We start from the raw sequence: 20,679 nt of genomic DNA on the forward strand, positions 1-20,679 counted from the left end.
GGTCTAGTGGAGGAGGAGAAAATACCGGACGGCTGTGCCGGGATTCGAACCAGTGCGCTAAGATTCTCTCGCTACGTAGGCGAGACGCGTTACCTCTAGGCCATCACTCCACCTGGTTCACAGGTCAATTATTGCACCGATTTCTTAGCATGGCGCAGCCCGGGTCCCCTCTGGTGTCGCCGTTCTTGAGAAACAGATGATCGGCACAGCGGCCAATCTGACACGCCGGCACTCAACCCACCTGGACAGCACCAGATACACCTCTGTCCGCAGTGCCACCGACACTTCACAGTCCGGATTGGATCTATTAGTCATCCACAGACTCAGCGTCAGGCTCATCTTAGTCACTTGCGAAGAAGAAACAACACATTATTTTCACAAGAAGTGTGTGTGTGTGTGTGTGTGTGTGTGTGTGTGTGTGTGTGTGTGTGTGTGTGTGTGTGTGTGTGTGTGTGTGATTGTGTCTGGTCAGCCAGACCACAGAGACGCACAGCACTCATTGCGAGTGAATTAGTCAGGTACAACATCGACATCGCTCCCTTAAGTGAGACCAGACTGACAGAAGAAGGCGAACTCTGTGAGCGAGGCGCAGGCTACACCTTCTTTTGGAGTGGTCGCGGACCTGAGGAGAGACGTGAGGCTGGAGTTGGCTTTGCAGTGAAGACAACCCTCGTTGGCAAGCTGGCTGGCCCCCCGAAAGGAGTGAACGATCGTCTGATGACGATGAAACTCCCTATATGCAGCGGGAAGAGGTTTACCACCATTGTCAGCGCCTACGCGCCCACCATGACCAATCCGGATGAGATCAAGGACAAGTTCTACGAGGACCTGAACGCTGTCATCACCACTGTTCCCAACGCAGACAAGCTCATCATTCTTGGTGACTTTAACGCGAGAGTTGGTTGTGACAGCACCTCCTGGGAAGGCGTGATTGGGAAGCATGGGGTTGGTAACTAACAGCAATGGCCAACTACTTCTCCAGACATGTGCCGAGCACGACCTTCTTATCACAAACACCATCTTCTGCCTCCCTACCCGTAACAGGACGTCATGGATGCATCCTCGCTCTGGGCATTGGCATCTCATCGACTTTGTCATCGTCAGGAAGAGGGACAGGCAGGACGTACGAGTCACGAGGGCCATGTGCGGCGCCGAGTGCTGGACAGACCACCGCCTTATCGTCTCCAAGCTCAACCTCCGCATCCAGCCCAAGAGACGGCCTCAGGGCATGAAAGCACCCAAACGCCTGAATGTCAACAAGCTGGAGCTAGGCAACATCAAGCAGAGCTTTGCTGACACCCTGGAGGAACGCCTTGAGTCCACCGTGCTGGACAACCAGAATGTGGAGGCAGCATGGGGCGCACTGCATGAGACGGTGTACAACACTGCCATGGAGTGCCTGAGGCCTTCTGTCAGGAAGCACAAAGACTGGTTTGATGAGAACTGCACTGAGATCAAGCAGCTGCTAGAAGACAAACGCCAAGCCTACAGAGCCCACATTGAAGATCCCAAGTCACAGTCAAAGAAAGACATACTGAAGAGCGCACGCAGCACCATCCAGCTGAAGCTGCGGCAGATGCAGGATTCCTGGTTGAGCAACAAAGCTGATGAGATCCAGGGCTTTGCAGACAGGAACGACATGAAGAACTTCTATAACGGCCTGAAAGAAGTCTACGGTCCCACCACCTCCGGATCTGCTCCACTCCTCAGTGCTGATGGTCCTACCCTGATCACTGACAAGGACGGGATCCTTGAGAGATGGGCTGAACACTTTGACAGCGTACTGAACCGCCCTTTCACCATCAATGATGAAGCCATCGATCGACTCCCCCAGGTGCCAGTCAGTGAGTCGTTGGATGCCATTCCAACTTTGGAGGAGACCCAGAAAGCTATCCGTCTGCTATCCAATGGCAAAGCCCCTGGCTCAGACTCCATTCCAGCTGAGGTCTACAAAGAAGGTGGTATGGCGCTGACTGAGAAGCTCCATCAGCTGTTCCAGCTCATCTGGCAGCATGAGGCAGTTCCACAGGATTTCAAAGACGCTTTCCTTGAGCAAGGTCTCCTACCAGAGAGCCAGTGTGGCTTCCGGAAAGAACGCGGGACTATCGACATGGTGTTTGCTGCCAGGCAGCTCCAGGAGAAGTGTCAGGAACAGAATGTCGACCTTTACTCCACCTATGTCGATCTGACCAAGGCCTTCGATACTGTTAGCAGAGATGGCCTTTGGAGAATCATGGCGAAATACGGATGTCCCAGAAAGTTCATCACCATCATACGCAACTACACGATGGGATGCTCGCCCGAGTCCAAGACAACAGAGAGACTTCAGAACCATTCCCTGTCTCCAACGGAGTCAAGCAAGGGTGTGCCCCCACCCTGTTCAGTCTCATGTTTTCAGCAATGCTGACAGATGCCTTCAGAGACGCTGACGTAGGCATTGGCATCAGGTACCGCACAGATGGCTCACTCTTCAACCTCAGGAGGCTTCAAACAAAAACCAAGGTGACTCGCCAAAGCCAGCGCTGCCTTCGGCAGACTCCATAAGAACTTTTGGAACAGGAGAGGCATCACCCTGGAGACGAAGCTCAAAGTATACAAGGCCATAGTTCTCACCACACTGCTCTATGGATGTGAATCATGGACGGTTTACAAACGCCACGCCAAAAAGCTGAACCACTTCCACACCACCAGCCTCAGAAAACTTCTCGGCATAAAGTGGCAAGAGAAGATCCCTGACACAGAGGTGCTCACTCGTGCAAACTTGCCCAGCATCTACACCATCTTGATGCAGGCCCAGCTGCGCTGGGCAGGCCATGTAGTTCGCATGCCAGACCAGAGGCTCCCCAAGAAACTGCTGTACGGCGAACTCCAACATGGAGACCAAAAGAAGCGCTTCAAAGACACTCTGAAAGTTTCTCTGAAGGCCTTCAACATCAGCCACGACACATGGGAGCTGAATGCAATGGACAGACCAAAGTGGCGTTCAGCTGTCCACAAAGGCGCCAAATCCTGTGAGGCCAACAGAATCGCTGAGGCAGAGCAACGCAGACAGGCCAGGAAAAGCAGTGCCAGCAAGTCCCCGACAGCCGCCACCATCCCCTGTCCACACTGCGTCCTGCGTCAGAACCTTCCGGGTGCGGATTGGCCTGACCAGTCATCTGCGCACCCACAGAGCCCAACTCACCCACCTCCAGGATGACTAGATGGTCCTCGTCGATCCCGACGGACGAACCACACAGTGTGTGATTGTGTGTGTGTGTGTGTGTGTGTGTGTGTGTGTGTGTGTGTGTGTGTGTGTGTGTGTGTGTGATTGAGTGTGTGTGTGTGTGTATGCGCACGTGTGTATTTGTGTGTGTATGTGTGCACGGTCGTTTATGTTTGCGCGCGCGCGCGCGTGTGTGGGTGTGCGTTTGTAAACGACACACTTCAAACTCGCACTAAACTGCACACAATGTTTTCATGTACCAATCGTCAGAAAAAAAGTGGGGGTGGGGGGGGAGGAAGGGGGCTTGGGGGGGGTGGCGGTGGTGCGGATGTCTGTCTGTCTGTATGTATGTATGTATATGTCAGTGTCTGTGTTTGTGTGTGAGTGCATGCGAGTGTGTGAGTGTGTGTGCGAGTGTGCCTGCGTGCATGATTGTGCATGTGCATGTTCTTGTGTGTACGTGTATGTGTGTGCGCGTGTGTCTGTGGTTGTATGTCTGTGCGTGTATGTGTGTTCCTGTGATAGAGTGGGAGAGCTATAGAGCATGTGTGTGTGTGTGTGTGTGTGCCTGTGAGAGAGAGAGAGAGAGAGAGAGAGAGAGAGAGAGAGAAGAGAACCTATCTCTGTCCGACGCTCCAATGTTTTTGTATGTCCTCTCTCACCTTTCTCGTAAACGGAAGATTCCTGGAATCTGCATCCATGTGTGTGTGTGTGTGTGTGTGTGTTGTGCAGTGCACTGGGAGATATAAAAGCTTTTAGTTCGCAAGACCGCGAGCATTCAGCGCACACACTCACACACACAGCTGCTTGTTTTTATGTCTTGTCTTCCAAGCCCGACACAAACTCTTTGGGGTTCTTGTGTCAGAGTTCAGGTGGCAGTACACGTGTTCGGTTTGTGTGCCCCACAGCTACTTTTGTACCTCTGCTGTACTGTTGTACTGGCGAGGTTTTGTACCGTATTATTAAAGAGTTTTCGTGCAAAGTGGGCGGTGTTCGGATTAAGAAGTTTGCGCGCAGTTTGGTGTGTTCGGTGAAAAACCGGTGTTCTGAGAATCCGCCTACATATTGACTGATAAAGTGAGTAAAGCTTGAATTTCTTTCAACATTTATTTAGCTCGAATTTCTTTCAACATTTATTTATGACGTAATTCTGCATTACTCGAGTGTCGTTGTTTGTTGTCAGCCCGGCGTCCAGCTTGAAAAAGTTTATATTATCAGTTTTGTTTGTTGTTTGTTTTGCTGGTCCATAGTAGTACTAATAGCAGTATTAGAAGTTGTAGTCAGTAGTAGTAGCAGCAGTAGTGGTAGTCCGTCGTGGTGGTGGTGAAAATGTATTTCTGCGTAACCAGGTGTCGTGGGTTGTAGCGTAGTGTAGTGTACAGCAGAGTGGTGTAGAGAGCGTTGAATTGTGTGATCGGTAGCCGCCGGTAGTTTTAGCGTAACCTAGTGTAGTGTAGTGCAGCGTAGTGCAGTGTAGTGACGTAAGTAGTAAAGAGCAGTGTAGTGTAGTGTAGTGTAGTGCAGTGCAGTGCGTGGTATGAATGTGATCTGTTTGTTTTTTCTGTGTGAAATTCGGGCTGGTCTTCCCAGGGAGAGCGCGTCGCTACTCACTACAGCGCCAACCCCCCCCCCCCCTTTTTTTGTTTGTTTGCACGCTTTCCAATTGCATGTCTCATTCCGAGGCTCCCTTGTACAACGCTAGTGCGGGGAAAGGGGGAGTGGGGGGTGCTCTTTGGGGAGGAGGGGAGGGGAGGAGAATGATAGGTTGGGAGGTGGGGGCTGGGGGGGGGGGGGGGAGGGGGAGGAGCGAAGGCCGTGGCGGTGGGTGAAAGGCCATTGCATTCAACTGCAGTCGAAAAGTGAGCACGCTTTTCACACGTTGCATTTTTCCCGAAAGAGGTGGGGTGGGGTGGGGAGGGAGCGGGTGGAGGGGGAGTGGAGCGGGGGGGGGGGGGGGGCGTGGGGGGGGGGGGGGCTGGGGGGTGCGGGGGGGGAGGACTGGGCCCCGCCTTGCTACTGTGCCCAACCCTCGACGTTTCACTTCAGTCCAGCATGGCCGCAAAAGGGTTCAATTCCTTTAACCTTTAACCTTAATCTAACCTTTCCCGACAGTTGTTGAAACTGGTGAAGAGTCCGCTTGGAGCGTGTGTTGATGGTGAACCGCGAGTGAACAATGTGTGTGTGTTGACGGTGAACCGCGAGTGAACAATGTGTGTGTGTTGATGGTGAACCGCGAGTGAACAATGTGTGTGTGTTGACGGTGAACCGCGAGTGAACAATGTGTGTGTGTTGATGGTGAACCGCGAGTGAACAATGTGTGTGTGTTGACGGTGAACCGCGAGTGAACAATGTGTGTGTGTTGATGGTGAACCGCGAGTGAACAATGTGTGTGTGTTGATGGTGAACTGCGAGTGAACAATGTGTGTGTGTTGATGATGAACCGCGAGTGAACAATGTGTGTGTGTTGACGGTGAACCGCGAGTGAACAATGTGTGTGTGTTGATGGTGAACCGCGAGTGAACAATGTGTGTGTGTTGATGGTGAACCGCGAGTGAACAATGTGTGTGTGTTGATGGTGAACCGCGAGTGAACAATGTGTGTGTGTTGATGGTGAACCGCGAGTGAACAATGTGTGTGTGTTGATGGTGAACCGCGAGTGAACAATGTGTGTGTGTTGATGGTGAACCGCGAGTGAACAATGTGTGTGTGTTGATGGTGAACCGCGAGTGAACAATGTGTGTGTGTTGATGGTGAACCGCGAGTGAACAATGTGTGTGTGTTGATGGTGAACCGCGAGTGAACAATGTGTGTGTGTTGATGGTGAACCGCGAGTGAACAATGTGTGTGTGTTGATGGTGAACCGCGAGTGAACAATGTGTGTGTGTTGATGGTGAACCGCGAGTGAACAATGTGTGTGTGTTGATGGTGAACCGCGAGTGAACAATGTGTGTGTGTTGATGGTGAACCGCGAGTGAACAATGTGCGTGTGTTGATGGTGAACCGCGAGTGAACAATGTGTGTGTGTTGCCAGCCAGCACCTGAAAGATTTATATGCCACCGGAGGGGGGGGGGAGTTTTATTTCAACACAACCGTGCTTGTGTGAAACGGTTATCAACCGTCAAACTAAAACCAAGAAGAAGTAGAATATTAGCACGCCCCCCTCCCCCCACCTTCCGCCCCCGCCCCCCCCCCCCACCCCGTCCCCTGTCTGTCTGTCTCCGTTTCTGTCTTTTTCATTCCCTCACTGTGTCTCTGTCTGTCTGTCTCCCTCTCTCTCTTACTATATAATTATCTCTCTGTTTCACTCTCTCTGTCTCTCTGTCTCTGTCTGTCTGTCTGTCTGTCTGTCTGTCTGTCTGTCTCTCTCTCTCTCTCTCTCTCTCTCTCTCAAAGTCTAATATTGTTGCATACAGAAATGGTTGATCATCTTTCCGGTATTGTGGGGCTGAAAGCTAAAAATTGTTAACGTGTACAAGCACTTGGGTATATTCCTGACAACATGACTGTCTTTCCAACCAACGTTTCAAGATCTTGCTGACCGAGCCCGTATGGGAGTGTCAGTTATCATGAAATTGGTATGGTCTGTTGGATAACACTCTCCAGGTTTAGTTTTCAAAATGTTTGACTGTCAAATGCAGTCCGTTCTGACATACGGTTCAGGAATTTGGGGACTGACGAAAGACCTGGAATATACAGAAAAAGTACATCTAGATGCTTTAAAACGATTTTAGGGTGTTAACCCTAAGTCTCATAGACATCTTGTATATGGTGAAACTGGTAGATGTTCAATTTTTTAATCAATACTTACATACATAAATACTTATGAGATGAATAAAGTTCTGGCTTCGACTCGTTCTTATGAATGAAAATAGGTATCCCCAAAATGCATATACAACATGCTCCTGTCTTCACAAAATCAATACTACATCACGTGGGTGTGTTCAGTTCATGATATATCATACACTTATGGTTTGGGGGTGGTTTAGGAAGCACAGTGTGTCACCGGGTGATACCGATGTCTTTATCAGGGAATTCAAGCAAAGGCTTATAGATTGTTATGCTCCAAGTGGTTCGTTACCTTCCCATGATCTCTGTCAGGTTCACTCTCACGTCAAACATACCCTAACGACCATATTTGTATCTTATTAACAATGTTCAGCAACGTAAAACATTTTCAAGATTTATAGGCCGTATGTCATCCCTAAATTCACATTTTTTTTTTTACAATATAAATCCAGCCTTGACTGAAACAAATGGTGCCCTTTTTTTTTTTTTTTTTTTTTTTTTTTTTTGCAACAACATACTAGAATCGGAACTTCACTTTTTACTTATGTGTCCTATAATGTATAATGGAATTCGAAATGAATTTGTTCAGCCAAAATATCATCGAAATCCATCTATGTTTAAATTCTGCTTACGTATGTCTAGTACTGATGAATCAGTTTAGTTAAAATGTCTCTAAGCTACTAGTTTTGTTCACATAGCAATGAATGTACGGAAGCAAGCTACGAACATGTTAACGTTCCCCTGTACACAACTCATGTCATCACTCAGGTTGTGGGCGACAGCCCTGACACAAAAACAGTTTGACTTTGTATCTCTCTCTCTCTCTCTCTCTCTCTCTCTCTCTCTGATCTGTTACAACTTAATTTTCTTCAGTGACTGTGCTCTTTATGTATTGTGCCCTTTCATGAGGACCAATGGCCTTTATATGAATAGAACATCCGCATCTCTCTCTCTCTCTCTCTCTCTCTCTCTCTCTCTCATGGCTGTAAATGCTTTTGACAGTAAATCATCATGTCATGTGATGTCCCTCTATCTCTATCTCTTTCTCTCCCCCTTTACCCAGAAATTGCACATCAATATAAAATGTCTCTCTGTTTCTCTTTTTTTCACTGTCTCTGTCTCTCTGTCGTTATGTCTCTCTCTTTCTCTGTGTGTGTGTGTGTGTGTGTGTGTGTGTGTGTGTGTGTGTGTATCAAGTACTGGTTAAGGTTGCTGAATATGAATGTGCACCGATTACCCAGACAGACATATTTGATGTTGTTTAACCGAGACGAAAGGGGAAAAAATGCTGGGTGTCTTTAGTATAAAAAAAAAATTTCTTAAATAAAAAAAAAACCAAAAAAAACACACACACACTTTATTTAGACTTGGGTTTGGATATGTCTGGTTGCAACAATGCGTTGGTTGTGAGCGAACTTTTTGTCATTATTTAAGCAAAGAATGAAAGATATAATTTTTTATTTATGCAAGAGTGGGACGAGTCAGTAATGTCTAAAGATATATATCATAACTACAGACTGTTTAAAACTGGTTTTCAGTGTGAGCAATATTTTGACTTTGTAGATAAAAAGTGTTTTAGGGACTGTTTGGTAAAATTACGGCTTGGTTTGCTCCCAATAAATGGATCATTTTTTAGGAGAACATTCAAATGTAATTCAAATTACGCATGTAAATGTTGAAATGTGGTCGAAGATGAAAACCGTTTTATAAACAATTGTGTCCTTTACAATAACCTGCGGCAAAAACATCTGAACTCTGAAGGTCAATCGTATGTTCACTTGCTGAAGAATGGTTCTGTTTACAGTATTCGTAAACTCTGCGTTTATATATTTAACGCCCTGAAGATACGATGTGACAACAATGATGAAAGTTAGAATTAATTTACTATGCACAAGAAGCACTTTTGTTCTACAGGTTTACGTTAGTATGTATTTTACATTTTGTTGTTGCTGCGTGATCACCATAGTGTGTACTTTTGACTTCTTTCTAGGGGCCGGAGGCCTGGAGATTAAAGTTTTGTTCTTGTTCTTGTTCTTGTTCTCTCTCTCTCTCTCTCTCTCTCTCTCTCTCTCTCTCTCTCTCTCTCTCTCTCTCTCTCTCTCTCTCTCTCTCCTCCTTTCCCCAGAAATTGCACATCAGTATAAAATGTCTCTCTGTTTCTCTCTTTTTCGCTGTCTTTGTCTCTCTGTCTCTGTCTGTCTGCCTCTCTCTCTGTGACTCTCCTTTCGGTCTCTCTCTTTTTCTCTTTCTCTGTCTTTCTTTCTAACTCTCTCTCTCTTTCTCTATATGTCTCTTGTTCTGTCTCTCTTTCTGTCTCTTTCTCACTTACTCCCCCCCCCAACCCCCCCTCTCTCTCTCTTTCTGTCTCTTTCTAACTCAATTATTTAACTATTCCGAGTTTCATCAATATGTAAGCGATCATTATGAAAAACGAGAAATGATGCAGTGCAGTTAGTATGTCAATTATGTAAGTCAGCTCAAAGGAATAAATTACATTTTGTGTTTCTGTACCATGGACATAGTGAAGATAAGATAAGATAGATAGACAGATAGATAGACAGATAGATAGATAGATCAGATTGTTTTCATCACTCGACAAAGAGATGGTATTGTGTTCATTACTATATAAATTTATCTAAAGCCTTAAAAAAAAATTTTTTTAAGACGCGCAGTTGCTATTAGTAATATACTGCTTGATGAGATATTTTTCTTTGTACATGATTACGATTGTAACTTACTTGTTCAGGTTCTCTCTCTCTCTCTCTCTCTCTCTCTCTCTCTCTCTCTCTCTCTCTGTCTGTCTGTCTGTCTGTCTGTCTCTGTCTCTCTGTCTCTGTCTCTCTCTCTCTCTCTCTCTCTAGTTCTTTCTCTCTAACTCTCACACCTTCTGTCTATCTCTCTTTGTTTCTCTATGACCTCTTGTCTCTCTCTCTGCCTGTTCCTGTTTCTTTGTCTGTCTCTGTCTCTTTACACCCCCTCCCCCCACCTCTCCACGTCTCTATCTCCCCCACCCCATCCCCTCCTCCCCTCCCCCCTCTCTCTCTGTCTAGCTCGCTCGCTCCTCCTTTCCTCAGAAACTGCACATCAATATAAAATGTCTCTGTCTCTCTTTTTTGCCACTGTCTCTGTCTCTCTTTTTTGCCACTGTCTCTGCCTCTCTTTTTTGCCACTGTCTCTGCCTCTCTTTTTTGCCACTGTCTCTGTCTCTCTCCTTGCCATGCCGCTGTCTATCTCCCTCCTCCTCCCCCCCCCTCTCTCTCTCTCTCTCTGTCTCTCTCTGTCTCATTCTCTCTCTCCCCTTTCCTCAGAAACTGGACATCAATACACCATGCAGACACCCAGACCAGACCAGTGAGAAAACACACACACACACACACACACACACACACACACACACACACACAAATCCTGGAACGCCCCAGAATTTCTGGTGGACACACAGAGGGGTTTTCCCCCCTGTGTCCCCCCCCCCTTCCCCCCTCCCCGCCCCCCCCCCCCCTCCCTCCCTCCCCTTCCCCTCTCCCCTCCCCTCCCCGCATCTATTACGTCCCTTAGTTCAGTCGCGCATCCTTTTGTGTGGTTTTTCTTTTCTCCCACAAACGTAACGAGCATTTCTGAGAAAAGGCGAAAAAAGCCACAGTTCTCCCTCCCTCCTCCTCACCCCCCGCCCCCCAACACACACACACCCCGACCCCCCCCCCCCCCCCCCCCACACACACACACACACCCTCTCTCCCACATCGCAAAAACTGATGGATGTTTTCAGTGTGAAAATACAACGAAAATGAATGATAAGAATAGTCACACAAATAGAATATATAAAAAAATCAAACTGGAGCGAAATAAATTGAACAAAGTACAATGAAATTAGAAAACAAAACAAAAACAAAAATTCTACTAGAATTAAAAAGGAAATACTGAAATGAAATAGATCAACTAAAATGAATCAAACTACGAAAACATTCAAACAAACAAACAAACAAACAAACAAACAAAAAAATTTATAAGTGAAGCAATCAATTCAATTGTATTATTGCGTGCGTGTGTGTGTGTGTGCGTGTGTGTGTGTGTGTGTGTGTGTGCGTGTGTGTGTGTGTGGCTTTGCCGGTGTCTGTGCATGTGGTTTTGTGTCTGTGTGTCTGTGGAGGTCGCTTTGACATGGTGTTTTGTTACGTCTGCTCTGAGCTGCAATGCGATCGTCGCTAAGTGGTCACTTGGTACACTAATAACATGTGAGAGGTTCGTGTGCATGGGTAGGAGAGGGGCGGGGGGAGGGGGAGGGGCGGACGGGAGGATGTGGAGGGGTGTTAGACTGGGGAGGGAAGGAAGGAAGGTGGGCGGGTGGAGGTGGGGGATGGGTGGGGCTAGGTTGGGATGTAATGAACACGGGATACCCAATTTAATTGTACTTTGTCTCCAAACAGAAAATATGGCGGAGGGGGGGCGGGGGGGGAGTGGACGCGGGTGGAGGAGTGGGGGTGGCGGAGACGGAGGGGCAGACCGGACCAGTAGATTATGTGGTGAGGAGTAAGGGGGAGGGCGGTGAAATAGGAAGGGGGGGGGGGGTATTACTTTACCTGCCCGTAAACCCAGCGCGCGTGTCAGGCCTAGAGAGACAAAAAGATTCTCTCTCTCTCTCTCTCTCTCTCTCTCTCTCTCTATATATATATATATATATATATATATGTGTGTGTGTGTGTGTGTGTGTGTGTGTGTGTGTGTGTGTGGCGGTGTGTGTGTGTGCGTGTGTGTGTGTGTCCATAAACAATAAACATAGTTGAAGTATAACAAACAGGTAACTTAATAAAGATAGATTGAAAAAGAATAAGATGTATTAAAAAAAAAAGAAGAAAAAAGAAAAGAAAAGAAAAATACCATGGTGGTAGAATCACGTACAAGGTTTGCCGACCATAAAAAGCGGCTGGTGTCTTCAAGTTAAGCTTCGCGCGTAAGCACATATGCATTCGTCCCATACGCAGGGGCGCGCGCGCGCGCGCACACACACACACACACACACACACGTACATACCATACACTCTCTCCCTCTCTCTCTCTATACACACATACAGTATGCTATCTCACACTCACTCATGTACACACACACACACACACACACACACACACAGTGATACGTGCATTATGTGGATGTTAAGCACCACTTTGTCAAGGCCTTACCGGAGCGTGCGCTGAGGTCAAACCTAGGTCAGGCAACGTAAATCCCCATTCCTTTCATCAAAAGGGGATTTACCACACACACACACACACACACACACACACACACACACACCACATACACACACACACACACACACACACACACACACACACACACACACACACACACACTGTCATAATCGTTTGAAGACAATCGAACAACAAAAAAAGTATAAATTTTGGTGTTAGAAAAAAAAAAAGACTGATGCTGTTGAGAGTATATTCACATATTCACTGCCTGAAAGCACATTACAGTACAATCGAGCGCAAACAAAAACAGGATGTATAATTCGGGTTTGAAATGTTCTGGACTCACTGTTTGACAACACATTCAGTTGTTTAACATCTGTAACAGTTGCCCCCTCAGAAGTGTTCACGTAATTACTTTCCTCAGGCGGCTGAGCTGCTCCGCCATCAGTTGTGTAACAACACACACACACACACACACACACACACACACACACACACACACACACACACACACACACACACACACACACACACTGTCATAATCTTTTGAAGACAATCGAACGAAAAAAAGAGAATAAATTTTGGTGTTGGGAAAAGAAAGGTTCGCGCGTGTTAGTGGTAATACAGCATGCAATAATAACATTTATTTTACTGTTTATCAGCACAGACACACAGAGTACAGTATACGGTATATAGTAAAGTGATTGTTATCATCGTACCCGCTGGGATTCGCTACTTGCGCCAAAGGGAGTACAGCCCCTCGGCACTTTTGAGCTCGATATCTGGGAGCGCTTTTGAGCAACCGTCATGAGTACAAGCACTACTGAGAAAGACGTAAAGGTTGGAGCTTTAGGGGTATAGCCCTTTCCAATGGGCCTGAAGTGATGCTTTGAGTACTGGTCAGAAAAAGGAAAGAAAACCTGCCCGTTTTAAGAACTTAGCTGCTCTCCACCCCCCACCCCCCTTCCCTTAATTCAGTGTCGGGAATAATAATAATAATAATAATAATAATAATACTAATAATAATGATAATAATAATGATAATCATAATCATAACCATAATCATAATAATAATAATAATAATCATGATGATCATGTTCATGATGATAATAATAATGAATGTTGCATTGCATTGTATTTTCAGAACAGATTTCGGGCTGTTCTCCCTGACCTTTTTTTTTTTGTTGTTGTTGTTGTTGTTGTTGTTGTTGTTATTTCGGTCTATTGTTCACGACGACTGATCAATTTATATTTTTCTGCAGAATTTTACTTGAGCTTAATGCATGCCACTCAGTCAGTGGAACCACCGTTGAACGGCTTATCTGAAGGACTGGCACTCCGCCCGGCAAACCACCACTCAGGGTGTAATTCGGGGGCCGGAAGGGGGAGTAACAAATCTCGGTCCGAGACTTGAACCCGTGCACACTCGATTCCCAGTCGGACGCGTTACAACTAAGCCACCGCTCCACTGGCACAACTACTGCTGCTGCTACTGTTACTACTACTAATAACAATGATGACGATGATGATAGTGAGGATGATGATGATGGTGGTGACTAAATTACTATCATTATAATCATTATTCTTACTTTCATTGTCATCATCCTCATCAGTCATAAATAGCCTACTTGTTGCACCACGCATCCGTGATGTGATAATTATGATCATCATCTTCTCCTGAATCTTCATCATCATCATGTCATAGCATACTTTTGCACCGCGCATGCATGATGGGATTATTATAATCATCACCATCTTCTTCTCCTCCTCCTTCTCCTCCTCCTCCTTCTCCTCCTCCTTCTTCTCTTCTTTCTTCTTGTCTTTCCCCATGCAAAGACGTTTTTTTTGGTTTTTTTTGGTTTGTTTGTTTTACTGCCATATGTGCGCGGCGCACGCTCACCACACGCACACGGCACCACACACACACACACACACACACACACATACGGCACCACACACACACACACACACACACACAGCGTCTGAAGCAGCCAGTGACAGCGCGCCAACTTAAAGAAAGAATATGTCAGTTCTGTCCGAGTAACTGTCGAAACACCGAACTGACTGAACTTGAACTGACTGATGAGATGGACGGGAAAGTAAACTCAGAAAACCACCACCACTGTCTCACGCCACGTCACTTCACTGTACAGACTTGTTCAGCAAGAAATGGGGTGGTCATGAGTTGGAAAAGCCACACACATATTTATAGAGCTAAAATATATATAGATTTGAATATAGATCTGTAAGGGCAGAGGAGGGAGAAAGTGTGGAATGCAGGGTGGGGGTGTGTGAAAATAAAAAGGGAAGAAAGTAAAAATAAAAAAAATATGGGGGGTGGCGGGGGGGGGGGGGGGGGGGGGGAAGGGGGGGGGGGGTTGTGAGCGGAGTAAAGGCTGACGCACCAGCTGCGATCATGAGACAAGGAGAACATTCAGTCAGACGACCGGAAATGATGTGAGTGTTCACGACAGTCTGTTGGTAACGTCTGATCACGGGAGACAAAATGCAACTTCAACCATGAAAACCCGATCTCTACACGGTGACTTCCCCTTCGCCCCCCCCCCCCCCCCCCCCCCACCCCACCCCCACCCCCCTTCCCACTCCCCCTCTTCCCCTTCTCCACCCTCATACCACGATAAACAGCACATCAGTTTCACATCCCTCTCCCCCTCCCCCCACCGACACCCCACGTTAAGTCCACTCAGAACTAGGACAAAGAATTATGGCCATTCCCCCTTTGTATTACTCCGCTAAACTGTGGACGTTACAACACCCCTCCGGTTTCTTCTTCCGTGTGGGGCACATGTTCTAAACTTAGCTCCTCCCCGTCTTTTTATTTGCGGCGATTTGGGAAATTCCCGCAGTGTCGCAGCTTTGGGCTATATATAACCCCCGTGGCGGCAACGCAGAAAACAGTTTTACGCTTTTGTCCGTAGTCTGTGCATCTGCCGAACTTGAGAAGCTGGGAAGCGACGGCTGACGTTATTCTTTTGTTCTATTGCAAAAGTGTTGGGGTGTTTTTTTTCAGTGACTATCAGACCGTCAAAGAGAGAGATAGATAGATTTTTAAGTGTTGTTTAGTGTGTGGGTGGGTGAAGAGGATACCAAGAGTTAAAAGTGCATCTTAGATCTGGGTTGTTGTTTTTCTGCAAAGGATTTCGAAACAATCGGTCATTTTGCCGGGAGCGGCTTTGGACAGCAACTTTTAGAGTCTCGTCAAAAGTTGATTTCTTCCACACCAGTAAGTTGTGTTTGCTGTACACTCACGGTGCAGAAATAGGCTTATTTGTTGTATTTGCAATTTGTTTGACCGGTTGATTTATTTGATTGATTTATGTATTTATTCATTTATTTGTTTTTGCTGTTCTGCGTCATGTCATCACGGAACAGATTCACAATGCAGTGTAAATATTTGTCGTGTTAGCGTCAGGATAATCTGTTGAAACTTGGCCGACACTGTTGTTGCTGTTTGTGTTCAAAATGAAGTTTATCATTCATCATTGCTGCACTGAGGCTTTAGAAAAGGAAAGAAATCCATTACTTCTGATTGAAAGAAAACACACACACACACACACACACACACACACACACACACACACAGGGGGGGGGGGGGCACTTAAGTGGCAAACAAATGCAGTTTGGATTTTATCTTGGAGTGTTCTGGCCGGCAAAACATTCTCCTCAGGGCTCATAATTCTCACCGACAGCAGCATATCCTTGAAGCAGATTGTTACAGTAAATGTGTAGCATTATAGCCACACAGATCTTCTCACCAATACAGCATTATTCTCTTTACGTTTTTGAGTTATCTCATTCCGAAAGAAAGAAGAAGAAAAAAAACAAGAAGAAAAAAACAGAAAAGATGTTGGCTTTTTTGTTCACTGTGGCCTCTTCCTTACAGTGTAACCCCCCCACCCCCACCCCCTCCCCGCCCTCACCCTCCTCCCTTTTTTTTTTCTTTTTTTTTTCTATTTTTTCGCTGTGGCAGATTTGGTCAGGTGTTAAACTTGTGATCCAGTGTTCACCAGTGATCAGGGTTCGAGGCCCCGTTTCAGCATGGTGCTGTGTCCTTGGGAATGGCGGCTTTTTACTCCGAATTTCGAATTTACCGGCTCACTCCACCCAGGTGTAAATGGGTACCTGAATTCGGTTGGGGAAGGTGAAAACAACGGAAGGTGAAGGTTAAATTGTGCCGGGCCGTCCAGTATCCAGCTCTTGAAACAGTGACTATGGATTCACTGCCCCGATGAGGAGAAGAAGAAGAAAATAATAATAATGATGTTGATGTTGATGATGATGAGGAGGAGGAGGAGAAGAAGAAGAAGAGGAAAATAATGATGATGTTGATGTTGAGGAGGAGGAGGAGGAGAAGGATAAGAAGAGGAAAACGAAGATGAGGAGGAGATGATGAAGGAGGAAGAGGAGGAGGAGAAGAAGAAGTAGTAGTAGAAGAAGAAAACTCATGGCAGAAATAATTAGCTTCAAGACCACCAGCCTGTGTGCAAATAAGGTGCAAAAGTGGCTATTTATGATGATGATGATAATGATGAAGATGATGAAGAAGAAGTTGATGATGGTAATTGTATTTATTACATCATGCATGCGTGATGCAATAAGTAGGCTATTTATGTTGATGAATTGACGATGGAAGTAATAATCATAATAATAATGATAATATTAATAATGAGTCACCACCACCACCATCATCATCATCATCATCATTATTATCAGTAGTAGTAGTAGTAGTAGAAGCAGTAGTAGTAGTAGTAGTGGAGCGGTGGCTTTTCTTTTTCATTTAGTTGTTGTTGTTGCTAATGACGGTTTTACCACACTTTTCTTTTCCCGAATTTCTGTTTGTTTCAATCGTTTATCAAGATCTCACTAGTCTTTCTTTCCTTTTTAGTGTATCAGTGTGCATTGACTTGATTTTGTCCCCCACCCCCCACCCCGCCTATGATAATGAGTCCCTACATAACACCTGTGTGCGTGTGTGTGTGTGTGTGTGTGTGTGCGCGCGCGCGCGCGCTGTCGCGTGTATCAGTGGTATGCCAGTGTGAGTACAGTAAGAGTTACGGGCATATTTTCGACAGCATTCTTTTTTCTTTTTCTTTTTTCTTCTTCTTTCGATTTTTTTTTTTTTTTCGTTGCAACACGTTCTACTTTTTTTTTCTTTTAATTCGTTTCTGTATTGAAACAATTTTTCTCTTCAATTCTCTGTCTCTCTGCTTTGAGGGCCAGGTGAAAAAAAAGGCATGTCCTTGCTTATTCTACTTCCCTCATTAAAGAAAATTCATTCATTCATTCTCTCTATCTCTCTGTCTCTGTCTCTCTCTCTCTCTCTCTCAGTTTTTTTAAATTTATTTTTAATCTTTTTATTTTAGTAGAAGACCCGCGTCACCAACCGGCGGACAAGCACGTGGTGACTGGGGTTTTAAAATGAAATATTAAAAAACAACAAAAAAAAACAGGGGGAATGGGTAAAAAACAACAACAATCGAACAACAACAACAACAACAACACACACACACACACACACACACACACACACACACACACACACACGAACAAAAACAACAACAACAACACACACACACACACACACACACACACACACACACACACACACACACACACGACAAAAAAACACACACACACACACACACAAAAAACACAAAAAAACACGAAGACTAGAAGTCAGTTTCAGATCCGGGCGGATGTGTACAGCATCAGTCGTGTCACAAGACCTCTCATGTGAATGTGTCACGCTGACGTTTTCAACGCCTGCGTCACTTGGTGAACTAAGTGGGCCGGTGGGCGAGGAATGTGTGTGTGTGCGTACGTTGACAACACTGATTCAGTATCAATACACGAGAACCAAAGAATTAAATGAAGAGGAGCGAGAGTTGTCCGATAGTTTCTGACTTCCGAAACTTCTTACAGTCCACACAGATTTTGTTTGTGAAGTATGTTCACAGCATCTGTGACGTTTTTATATAGGCCTACGTACCAATCTATTCATTTTGTACTGTTCTTATGTGTACGTATACGTGTGCGTGCGTGTACGTGTGCGTGTTTGCGTGTACGTGTGTGTGTGTGTATGTGTGTGTGTGTGTGTGTGTGTGTGTGGTTGTGAGATACAGAGGAAAAAATGTTGTTTTTCTGAAATTTCATGCAACACATTCACTGTTTTTTCAGGTTCTTTAATGCAAGTACTTGTATGTTCTTCTGATATGTGTGTGTGTGTGTGTGTGTGTGTGTGTGTGTGTGTGTGTGTGTGCTATCTATGGGAAGCCTCAAGCCAGCTCTGACAAGTTATAGCTGTTACATTTTGTCCTGTGTGCAAGAAGCCAGACACGAAACAGATCCCACTGCCCAAGTTTGTTTCAAGTTTGTTTCTTTGATATACTGCCCCCACCCACCTCCAATATTCCTTGCGACCCCGATACACTTGATGATAAAGATATATTCTATTTTATATTTCTATTATTATTGTTATCATCATCCTCCTCATTGTCATCCTCCTCATCGTCATCATCATCCTCCTCATTGTCATCATCACCATCACCATCATCATCCTCCTCATTGTCATCATCACCATCACCATCATCCTCCTCCTCATTGTCATCATCACCATCACCATCATCCTCCTCCTCATTGTCATCATCACCATCACCATCATCATCCTCCTCATTGTCATCATCACCATCACCATCATCCTCCTCCTCATTGTCATCATCACCATCACCATCATCCTCCTCCTCATTGTCATCATCACCATCACCATCATCATTAAAGTCTGCCACTGTGTCATTGCAGTGACCATCATCATGCGGGAGGTGACGTTCAAAGCCGCGCTGTCCGTGCTGACGTTGCTAACGATGACGCAGGCCCACCCTCTGACGTCAGAGACCACCGCCACGTCACCGGCAGAGGAGACCCCGCCCCGCGGAGAGCCCAGCCACCTGCTGTTCTACCTCATGGTGGAGAAAGAGCTCGTGCCTCAGACCAAGGCTCTGGCCGCCAGGGCACTGGACATTCTGCAGAACACGGTGAGTATAGAATTATGATCGCCATGTATGTGAGTTTGAGACTTTCAGAAAATGTTGTTTGCATTTTTTGATTGTGCACTATTTATGATTGTGTGCTATGACTTGTGTGCATGCGTGCGTTTGTACTTCTGTGTGTTGTGTGTGGGAGGGGGGGTAGGGGGGGGGGCGAGGCGGGGTGAATAATTCTAAATAATGTTTGGTGTCTTGTGTTCATTTTTTTTTTTTTTTCCTTTTTGATATTTGCGTGTGTGTTCTATTTATAAACGCCTAGGGCTTAATTTCAAGATTAGGCGTAAATGCTCATAATGATGATAATAATAATAATGTGTAATTGTCGTGTAGTGTTCGACTAGACCTTCACGGTTCATGTACCGCATGTTAGTCTTCATTGTTTCCCGGTCTATCTGTCCACAACACATTTTGTCAGTGATATCAGTATTGTATGTATGTATGACATCAGTCGTACCCGGTTGTGACTATCAGAACAGCAGAGGAGGCAACTGCTATCCTGACTATCTGGGCTAGAGTCTTAGTATAGTGGAGAGTGTCTTGGCCAAGTTACGTCCCCACTCTCTCGGCCAAGAGGGCTTTAGGACAGTCGGCGTTGGGATGGTTCCCATAGGCCAACTTGCCCCAAAAGCTGCAGCACGAAGAGCCAGTGCAATCTTGCCTCCTAGTTTGTGAGTCATATGCTTCACAAAAGACCAGGCTATCGATGATTTCAGAATGCACAGGAGATGCCATTAATCATTCAGCTGTCACTTTACTACTTGTTTGACATTCCTCGGGTTCACATTGCACCTGGCATTCAGCATTGCGTTGGTATTGGTGGGCCACTGTGCAGTGTATTGTATTGTACTGTACTGTATTGTATTATATTGTACTGTATTGTATTGTACTGTATTGTATTATACTGTATTGTATTGCATTGTACTGTACTGTATTGTATTGTATTGCATTGTATTGTATTGTACTGTATTGTATTGTACTGTATTGTATTGCATTGTACTGTACTGTACTGTACTGTATTGTATTGTACTGTATTGTATTGTACTGTACTGTATTGTATTGTATTGTACTGTACTGTACTGTATTGTATTGTACTGTATTGTATTGTATTGTACTGTACTGTATTGTATTGTACTGTACTGTATTGTATTGTATTGTACTGTACTGTACTGTATTGTATTGTACTGTACTGTATTGTACTGTACTGTACTGTATTGTATTGTACTGTACTGTATTGTACTGTACTGTATTGTATTGTACTGTACTGTATTGTATTGTACTGTACTGTATTGTATTGTATTGTACTGTACTGTATTGTATTGTACTGTACTGTATTATATTGTACTGTATTGTATTGTATTGTATTGTATTGTATAAACGTTTTATCAGGACGGATTTCTCTGTGTGAAATTGGGGCAGCTGTCTCCGGGGCATAGCACGTC

General features: G+C 45.4%; 1 protein-coding gene across 2 annotated transcripts in view; it reads left to right on the forward strand.

The window, feature by feature from the left end:
- The first annotated feature begins 3,974 nt into the window (after window positions 1–3,974).
- Window positions 3,975–20,679, forward strand: part of LOC143294348 (uncharacterized) — a 20,027-nt gene continuing 3,322 nt past the window's right edge. The window contains exons 1-2 of one of the 2 annotated variants that reach the window (XM_076605803.1): window positions 3,975–4,282; window positions 18,996–19,228. In XM_076605803.1, the coding sequence (XP_076461918.1) occupies window position 4,282; window positions 18,996–19,228 (234 nt within the window). In that variant the 5' untranslated portion in view covers window positions 3,975–4,281. Of the gene's footprint in view, window positions 4,283–15,108; window positions 15,421–18,995; window positions 19,229–20,679 lie in introns of those variants that run through there. The other variant, XM_076605802.1, reaches the window with a different exon arrangement.

Source organism: Babylonia areolata, chromosome 19 (genome assembly GCF_041734735.1).
Source record: "Babylonia areolata isolate BAREFJ2019XMU chromosome 19, ASM4173473v1, whole genome shotgun sequence".
NCBI classification, from domain to species: domain Eukaryota; kingdom Metazoa; phylum Mollusca; class Gastropoda; order Neogastropoda; family Buccinidae; genus Babylonia; species Babylonia areolata.